Source organism: Achroia grisella, unplaced genomic scaffold (genome assembly GCF_030625045.1).
Source record: "Achroia grisella isolate CSIRO2021 unplaced genomic scaffold, CSIRO_AGI_Agris_v1 utg782, whole genome shotgun sequence".
NCBI lineage: Eukaryota > Metazoa > Arthropoda > Insecta > Lepidoptera > Pyralidae > Achroia > Achroia grisella.
The window spans coordinates 3,753,038-3,762,860 of NW_026713022.1; the positions used below are offsets into that span (position 1 = coordinate 3,753,038).

Here is a 9,823-nt window from a genome sequence, read left to right on the forward strand (position 1 = left end):
TCTTAGGGGATGCCTACGTCATAGTAGCTTTATGCATGCCAAGTCTCAGCCCGATCGGTTTGAAATTGACAAAGTTTTATACAAACTTTCATCCTCTATTTTATCCCCTTGGGGGTAAAATTAATCAAAATCCTTTCTTAGCGAATGCCTACGTCATAACATCTGCCTGCATGCCTAAATTTCAGCCCGATCCAGTGGTCCAGTGATTTGGGCTGTGCGTTGATAGATCACTACGTCAGTCACCTTTGAGTTATATATATTTAGATATAGATAAGGAATGCAAAAAGCTAATATTTAATTTTAATTTTACATAAAAAATATGACACACACTACCTTCTATTTGAAACATACGCATATATGTATAATCTTTTGTTTATTATTAGTTTGTGGTCAATTTGAGAATAGATTAATATTGTTTATTTTAATATTATTTAGAATATAATATAATATTATTAACTCGTGTTGACACAACAATAATGATATAAAAAAACACAAACAACAATTTACACACATTACAAAACAGAGTCAATGTGTACCACAACTCAGCATAAAGCTGGAAACTGTTTCTAGCGCTGATTTTCAATTACATTCAGCTATAGTCTTACTGAATGTTAAATTAATTATGGTTGATTATCAGTTGTATTTTTATATATACCTGACGACCTCGGTGGTCTAGCGGTTTAGCACATCGGTTTACTTTCGACGGTCGCGGGTTCGATTCCCAAATGGTGCAAACATATATATTCATAAATATGATTGTTTGTATCGGTCTTGGTGTTTTCTATGTATATTATTTAATTTTTGTATTTATTTATTTAACTTTAATGCACAAAAACAATGTGTACATATGCCGGACTTAATACCTTGCGGCGTTGTCTACCAGCCAACCATGAGTGGTAACCAGAGAAAGATTGTTGGTGGTGCACTAATATAAATGAGAAATGTCAGAAAAAGGATATATAAATATAAACAAAAATTAATTATGGTCGATTATCAACGTAATAGTGGTCGTCTAGTGGTCGAAAATCGACCATAATTAATTTAATATTCAGTAATATTAGACACCGTGAGACTTATGATAGCACTAATGTGCGTTACATTCTCCTGTGAGGGATTGAACGGCCCTAATTACACCTACGTGGCCTTTGTTCTCAGGTCGAGTTTATTAGGATATTATATTGTCAAATATACGAGGCAAATGTATGGAGGTGGTAAATTATAATAGCGTTATTACCGTGAATAATATATTGTTGTGCTGTCCGTAAATTATTTGCTATGTGAGAATTTACTTATATACTTTTACTGAAGTACGCTTTGTAGTAAGTTAATAGATAAATAACTAAATTGACGTTAGAAAATTGTACAAAGTCATTTGTGCTATTGAAAGCAGTTAATTTGAATTTACAAACAGACACTTTTCACTTCAGTTTTATTTATTTATATATATAATTCGTGTAATATTGTATTTGTAGACTAACTTCATTCCTGCAGTAGTCTTTTTTGTGTGTTAACCATTGAACAAAAAAAAACAGATTTATTTGTGATATTTATACTATATTAGTGAAAACAACACCCATATCCGTAAAGCCGTTTCTAACATCGTGTTTAAACGTACAGACAAACAAAAAGACTCCAAAACCTCTAAAGCAACAGTTACATCATAACATTTAGGTCGAAATGTTCTATAAATTGCGAACTCTATGGTAACACTATACTATATACAAACAAATCGACCTCTGAGAATATTAATTGAGCGATAATTGTACATAACGATGTAAATTAATATTGTGTTGGCATCGTCTAAACAGCTAACGCCAACCTACACATTAAATTACGGTTTTATCCTTTACTTACTGCCACATATACATAACTACATATCTATGTATATATAGTTTATACATATAGAATACAGAGAATTAAAATATTGTGCCTATATTTGTAATATTTCTTTCTACACTCGACACCCTTCCATTAGTATAAACTAATGGTAGGGTGCCGAGTGTAGACTCTACATAATTTCGATTTAAGTTCAGTGTAAAGTCCACATTACAACTCTATGTTGAATTTACGCGTTACTAATAAGCCGTGTAGTATACTATCAAATAAATTTACTACTGTAATATAACTATTACACCTGTAGACTCACTACTTAGATACTACAGTAAAGAAATATATTAAGTAGCTACATCACATCGCTTTATATATAACGCTACAGTGGTTAAGTGATAACCATTGCTCTACAATATTTATCAGTATCCCTTCTGATCGATCCCTATCCAATTCAAACGGAGATCGAAATTATAATGGCCTAAGCCGAGGTCCGAACCCCTAGCGGTGCCCTAAGTAAAACTAAAGTCGTATTCAGGCAGGAGTTGGTCTTCTACCGCTTTATAAGTCCTTCCGTGTATTTGGAGTGCCATCTGTACTCGCTCTTTATAGTTCGGTGGAGCTATAAAGGCCAGCGGCAATGAATAACAAAAGAATATTTCGACAAAACATCGAGTTGTCTTTGCGCTCTCTCTCCTTCAACTCTCTCTCTCTCTCTTTTTCTTTCTTAGTATAGATTTAGTTGTCAATTATAGTATTGGTATAGTTATGCTAAGATAGAAGATTCCACTATCATGACATATTACATTTTTATCATACAAGATAATGTTTAAAGAACGTGTTGACTAATTTCAGCATGCTCTTTACCGCCGAAATAGCTCAGTTGGGAGAGCGTTAGACTGAAGATCTAAAGGTCCCCGGTTCAATCCCGGGTTTCGGCAGTCAATACTTTTTTTTCTTTACGGATTGTTTTGTTATATAAGTGAAGAATAGTATCATGTTAGAAATTCACAAAGAAATATATTATAATAATAAAATTGTGTCGATAAATTATTTTATTATCTAACTAGAACTATTTTTATACCTGCCTATTATACCTTAACTAATAAAAAATACAATATTGCATTAACTCGAAAATTTCAAATTTTAGAAATTCTACTGTAATGTTTTAATATAAAGTTTAGGTCCAAAATATATTATTTTGGTTATAAGGCAGTATCATATTAAGCCTGTGATATGTTTATAAAAGTAAAAATATTTTTTTTTTTACATTAAACTTATTTTCATTATGTTCAAAGCAATTCATTATATTAATACGTGAAGTACTTTGAACCTCTTTTTACAAAATTGCGCGGACGGAGGAGTGGACGACTTGTTTTAGGAAAAGAAAATACTAATAGAAAAGCTGACTAGAAAAAATATGTTATAGCAAAAAAATCTAAATATCTAATGACAAAAATACGAGATTCTCTCTTTTTAAAATATTGTCATAAAAAAAATTGTACATAAAACCTCAACAATGAGATTTCGCATAGTTATAGTTTATATTTAGACGGAATGCAGAATACTAATATATTTTAAAAATGATGCATTAAAAATACATTAAATCAATAAAAATAACATTACACATACTGCCATGTATTTGCCACATATATCATGTGTACACAAATACAATCTTTGACAATAAAACCTTACTAATATTAAAACTTATAATTCATTACTTTAAATTATTAGTTTGTACATTAGTAAAGTTGTATTGTAACGATTTTTTTAGTTTAATATTGTTTGTGTTTAATATTATTTAGAAAAGAATAGAATTTTATTAACTCGTTTTGACATTTTCAGTTGTATTCGTCTATAGTCTCTTAATGGATATTAAATTAGTTATAGTTGATTTTCAGTTGTATTCCTCTATAGTCCTACTGAATGTTAAATTAGTTATGGTCACATTTCGACCTCTGGTCGACTAGTCTTAGTAAATGTGACTAATTAGTTTAAATAATTGTTCCAGGTACTACAGCGTATGACACGGTGCGCCCACTTGCTTACCAGGACGCAAGGATCTTCATGCTCTGCTTCAATATAGCTGAACCGGATTCGTTACACAACGCTGCGGCTAAGGTAAACCATATCTTGCATCTCCTGGTAGTCTAGCGGTTTAACACAACAACTATATTGGTCGCGTTTTCCATTCTCACACGATGCAAATATTTGTATTCGTGAGTAGACATAATCTTTTTCAAATTGACGTTTGCAAGGTTTTTGCTCATTCTTCTTGTGATGAGTGCGTTTTCAATGAACAGTAGAATAAAAAACATGACTATACAAAAGAGCACATATTTAGCTCTTTTGTGTAGTCATATTTTTATTCTACTATTCATTGAAAACGCACTCATCACAAGAAGAATGAGGAAAAAACTTACATGTTGCTCTTTTGAATAAATATTATTAAAAAAAAACACAAGTAGTAGGCATATAATGTACTAATGTGTTGTTAAAAAAAATATTTAATTATTTTTATCAGTTGTCTAGTACCCATAACACAAGCTCCGTATTTGTATCAGCTAGTTACAAATACAGTAACAACCCTGGCATTGTACAGGGTTGTTATTGTTTTGACACAAACAGAGTGTGAACTGTCACACAGCGTTATCTAGTTTCTAACTAAGCACAAAACAAACTAAAACAGAACTTGTATTATAGGTACTAGCTTGATAGAAATACAAATTTTTACATATAGAACATAACCAGACCAATACAAAAAATCATACTCAATACTAATATATTGCGAGAATCGAACCTGCCACTAGGGAAAGTAAAGCGCTAAACCGCTAGACTGTGATGGCGAAGTCGTATTTTATTTTCGTTTACTTTACCTCTATTTAAATAATTAATATAAATAAAAATATATTTTCTTTACCTTACATCTAATGCACGAGCATTTTAACAAAATTCTCCTCTGAATATCTGACGACTGAAAAGATGTCGGGGAACAAAAGAAAGTCAAAATAATGTCGAGTATTTTAACAAGATTAAAACGTGACCTGGCACATTTGTAGGGGGATGTTCAAATTTTAGAGGATGTACGTCAGACTTACGTCATAACATCAAATCATATCAAAGCCACTAAATAAAATATTCAAAGACAAGACACCAGCCAGCAAAATCATACTGAGATATTTTTCAGTGGGTAATAATAGGAATAGAAATAATCTTTATTGAAATAAACTTAATATAAGGACTTTTGAATAGTCATATTTTTTATTCTACCATTCATTCGGAACGCCGACTCTTCACAGGAAGAATGAACAAGACACTTGCATGTTGCTCTTTTAAATAACTGTTGTAAGTTTGCATTTTTAAGTTGAAGTGTTTAAATACCAACTACCGACTGGCACTAATTCATTAGAATGAAAATATGAAATAGAGAATCAATTTGTTAACTAAATCAGATTTAATTCAGTTGTAGTAATTAGAGCCAAGCAGCACTCGTTCACGAGTGTAACGGATGCATCAGCACTGCACTCGACGATATTTTATGCCCAATTTACACTCAGCCCGAGTGGGCAGGGAAGTGAGCACGGAAGTGCAGTGCAAGAGTGTAAACACGAGTGGAAACACTTCCCATGCCATTGGCGCTGCCCGGCGCTCTCTCGATTGTCGGTTTTTCGTGCGCGAGTCAAAGGACTGCAGCGCGAGTGGCAGCGTGTTTTTACATTCGCCTCATACCCTCTCGCTCAGTTGTCGCCCGGCAATATTTCCGGCAGCGCGAGTGGCAGGGGTAGCGGCTGAATATAAACGTAGCATTAGAGAACGCTATGACTCGGTACACCACACCGCCACATGTCTGCATTTTAGTGAACATGACTATAAATATTGCATTGATTATGCCTCTGACTACCTCTGAGATAACAGTCATGAAAGTATATCGATGTATCTATTTGCAGTGGTACAGAGAGGTGCGTACACACGGCGGGTCGGTGCCGGTGCTACTGTGCGGCTGCAAAGCAGATCTGAGGCACGAGAAAGAAACGCTCACCCTACTCTCGAAGCTCAAGACGCATCCAGTTACCAGTGAAGAGGTTAGTATTTTATTACTACGTAAGATCTTTAATACGTTTTTTTTTTTCGGACTACTCTAATGCCGCTTTAGCACATACGGTCTTCCACTCGTTCTTTTCGGACTATTTCAGGCTGATGGTCGTAGATGGCCTTTACAGCTTCACCGGACGATAAAGGGTGAGTGTAAATGGCGCCCCAAACCCACGGAAGGGCTTATGGACAGATACCACTTTAGTCTGTCATTTGAGCATTGCTAGGAGTTCGAAACCCGGCTCAGTCCATCGTAATTCCCGTTTTCATGCGCAATACAGCTTTCATACAAGGAACAGAAATAGAAATAAAAATAATCTTTGTTCAAATAAACATAATATAAATACTTTTGAACTCGTATTTTTTTATTCTACCACTCATGTGTATATAAAGGCAGAAATGAACCGAGCGAGTGTCGCCCACTCGAGTGGGCCCGCGTTTTTCAATCTCGCGCGCTTTAATTAACTAAATTTATTTAGTATTGAGGTTAAGAAGCTAAAAATGTATTTTTAGCTTTTAAATCGCATCTCTTTATCTATGACATTCGTGATACCACTCATGCGTTGCCTATCTTTTGCGATAAGGTCTCGCCTCTATCCTCCATATCCATTATACCATTCACAGTTTTATTCCTTCTACCGAAACACAGTTTGCAAAGCATGCTGCTAAACGGTTCAAATAGTTGAGACTGAGGTCAAATGACTCTTTAGAAAGTCTAGTTCGATAAAATCCATACTGAGAAAGTGTGTCTGCCTACTGTCTCTGTTACCTTTTCACGGCCGAATAAATCTTACTGAAATTAGTTATGAAAATAAATGGTATGATGAAAACGAAAATGGGCTATCTTTTATCTCAAAAATATATCTAGAAGGAGTAAAATATGGGGTGAAGGTTTGTGCAGATGAATTTGATAAAGGTAATTAATATCTAGTACAATATATAAATACTAAAATTCCTTCAGGACAATTCACACAGCGCTATCTAGCGCCAAGCTAAGCAGAGTTTGAGTTATGGGTGTAGTAGACAACTGATAAAATACTTAATTACATTTTTTTTGTAAATGTATACATAATACACATGTATATAGATGATTATACTGTGCGTGGAATTGAACCCACAACCATCGGAAGTCAAAAGATCTCCTAAACCTGGACCGTTTTTGACGGGACTTATATTGGCAAGTAGCTGATGTAATAAGGAGTAAGCTTAGGCGTAGAAAAATTATTTTATTTAAAAAAAATAAAGTTAAATTCGTACGAAGTCGCAAGTACCAGCTAGTCTTCAATAAATATATGGTTTGTTGCAGGCTCTATCCGTAGCAAGACAATTAGGTGCAACAACATATGTGGAAACATCGGCGAGAGCCTCCAGTAAAGGAGTCCGAGATGCCTTTGAGGTGGCTGCACTAGCAGCATTGGGAAAATTGAACAAACAACAAATGAAGCAGCAGGTTTGTTTTACATTCATAAAAAAATACTTCAATTTAATCTGCTAGACTAAGTAGATGTTTTTATAATGAATGATAATGATATGGTGCACACGCCTGTGCTAATGGTACACACTTGCCGGGCACCAGTGGAGGATGACAAGATGAGGTCTTTAAATATGTTTATGCGCCCCGCCAAGCATTTCTATAATAGTATTTATATTTTCGACTTTCTGCCATCTAATAAAATTAATTATAATAAAATGGTAGTAATTTTTGGGACATGTTACTCACTTATTGGCGACTTGTAAATGAATGCAATGACATGACAATACGAACGTTTGCATTAAAATATGTATAGAAAACCTTTTATTTAATTTTATATATTTTTATTCTAATATTTATTATAAATAAATTTTTGGTCATTCCTTTTTTATTATTATTAAATTATATGCGGCCCCCCTAAAATATTAAAATTTTTAATTGACCCCTTGTGTAAAACCTAAACACTTTTTGGTTGCTCACCCCTGATATACGCGATTGTTTTAATTCTGTAGTAGAGAATGAGGTTAACATTAGGTGAAATTAACATTATTATACGTTAAAACAAATAATATACTAAAGCTCTGACTAAGAATTTAACCTTTATATTGTGCATTATATGAAAATAATAATGTTTATTTTGTACTCACCTGTCAATTTTCGATAACAAAACAAAGAAAGTTATTCAAACCCTAGACGAAACAAAACCAATTTCTGTCGATATTTAATTAAATATTCATTTCAATATCATTCTTTAATTTAAGATATCAATTTATTTATTCACAGAAATGAAGGAATTAATTAATGAGATTGTTCATTGGCGTAATATTTTTTTATTAACGTACAAACACATAGTAACAATCTGAACCTTATTTAATATTGAAATAATAATTAATTATGCCATCATTCATGACAAATAAGACTAACTGGCTTCTAAACCAACTGGCTTTGACATTTATTAGTAAGGACATTAAAACTATTTTCTTTGACAGAAGCAAGTGGGACGCAGCAAAAGCAAACGCGACCTGAAAGCCGAGCTGAAGGGCCGAGCGAAGAGCTGTTGCGTCATGTGATCCGTGGCCGGCCACCCCTCGCGGTGGCCGCATGACTGCTAGATGACCACCGCACTTTCAGAAAGTTCTGGAAATTAACTCAACATACAAGAAAAACTAATTGCTGGATTTCTTCTAAGACGGATTATAGCTATGGGCCTAAAGTAGTGCCCTGAGTGATTCCCGACTTTTTTCCTTATTACTATGTGGAGAAATTAATATACTGACTTGTCTTATATTTATGTTAATGTTAAGTATAATGAAAAAGTGACTTAGGACATTTCACGATTTGATTCTGAAGATGAGTGATAATATGGTTGAAAGCCTCGTAAAAGTCTAGAAAAGTAAAATGTAAGTTTTAGAATTAAATGGAAGTGGAACCGAGTTCGTTTCAAAATCTATTATGGACTTCCTGTTGAAGGTATCAGTGAAACAAAGGTGCAATGTAAAATGACCCTCAGGGTTAGAGCGTAAGCCTGTGATAATGTAAAAACTAGAAATTTTGAGAGTAAAGGGTGTAGAAACGTTTAGAAAAAAATATTTAGAAAGGCATTCTAACGCTCAGATCCAATAAAGATGTAACAAAAATATAATTTTCATTGAACGTCTAATAGATGATAAGTTGATATTTACAATGTAATCATAAATTGTAAAATAAACAATTCATATTAATGTAGACAAATTAGGTGTTTTCATATACATTAAAAGTATACATTAATAATAAAGATTTATCAAACTGTAGTGTTTTCTGATACGTGGTCAAGTTTAATTTGAAATTTATCATTATTTTTACGTGAAAACATGTTTGTTTTTACTTTGTTATATTTAAAATGTGCTTCTGTAGTCTGTTAATGAGTTTTCATTAGACTTTATGGTTTAGAAGCGACAAGCTGAAAGTCTTTCTTTGTGATATAAATACGTAATATAGTAAAAATAAATGCACAATTATGGACAATACTAAATTACGGAGGTCCATTTGCTAGTTAGTTCCACGTCCATGTTTGCTACGTTTAGAAATTAGAATTTTGTACAATAACGGTATATGAATAAATGTTGCTTGTAGTCCGCACAAATTTGTTTTCCTTATTATTTCGATTTTTATAATTTCCGTTTCATTTATTTGTGCACCTGGTTCGTTACTATTTAGATTTACATGTTTTATAATAAAATTAATGCCACGTCTTATTTTGTGTATAAGAAGGTTTATATATCTAATGTAACATTAATTTTATAATTGAGACAATTAAAAATCGAATCGTAAAATTTAATAATACTGTAATATGTATTATTTCTCATAAAAAGGAATAGTATCACTAAAATTTATATTTAGAATTATTATTGTTAGATGATTCAAAGAATAATTTGTAATATTAATAAGAGTTTG

The 9,823-nt window shown here is 32.9% G+C and overlaps 1 protein-coding gene and 1 non-coding gene across 3 annotated transcripts in view; both read left to right on the forward strand.

The window, feature by feature from the left end:
• The window catches only part of LOC131851412 (uncharacterized), a 169,057-nt gene extending 160,043 nt beyond the window's left edge, over nt 1–9,014 (forward strand). The window contains exons 4-7 of one of the 2 annotated variants that reach the window (XM_059201917.1): nt 3,839–3,948; nt 5,775–5,909; nt 7,226–7,369; nt 8,383–9,014. In XM_059201917.1, the coding sequence (XP_059057900.1) occupies nt 3,839–3,948; nt 5,775–5,909; nt 7,226–7,369; nt 8,383–8,460 (467 nt within the window). In that variant the 3' untranslated portion in view covers nt 8,461–9,014. Of the gene's footprint in view, nt 1–3,838; nt 3,949–5,774; nt 5,910–7,225; nt 7,370–8,379 lie in introns of both variants that reach the window. The other variant, XM_059201916.1, reaches the window with a different exon arrangement.
• On the forward strand, nt 2,696–2,768 carry Trnaf-gaa (transfer RNA phenylalanine (anticodon GAA)). The gene has a single exon. It is a non-coding gene; the product is annotated as a tRNA-Phe (tRNA).
• Nucleotides 9,015–9,823: the final 809 nt, after the last annotated feature.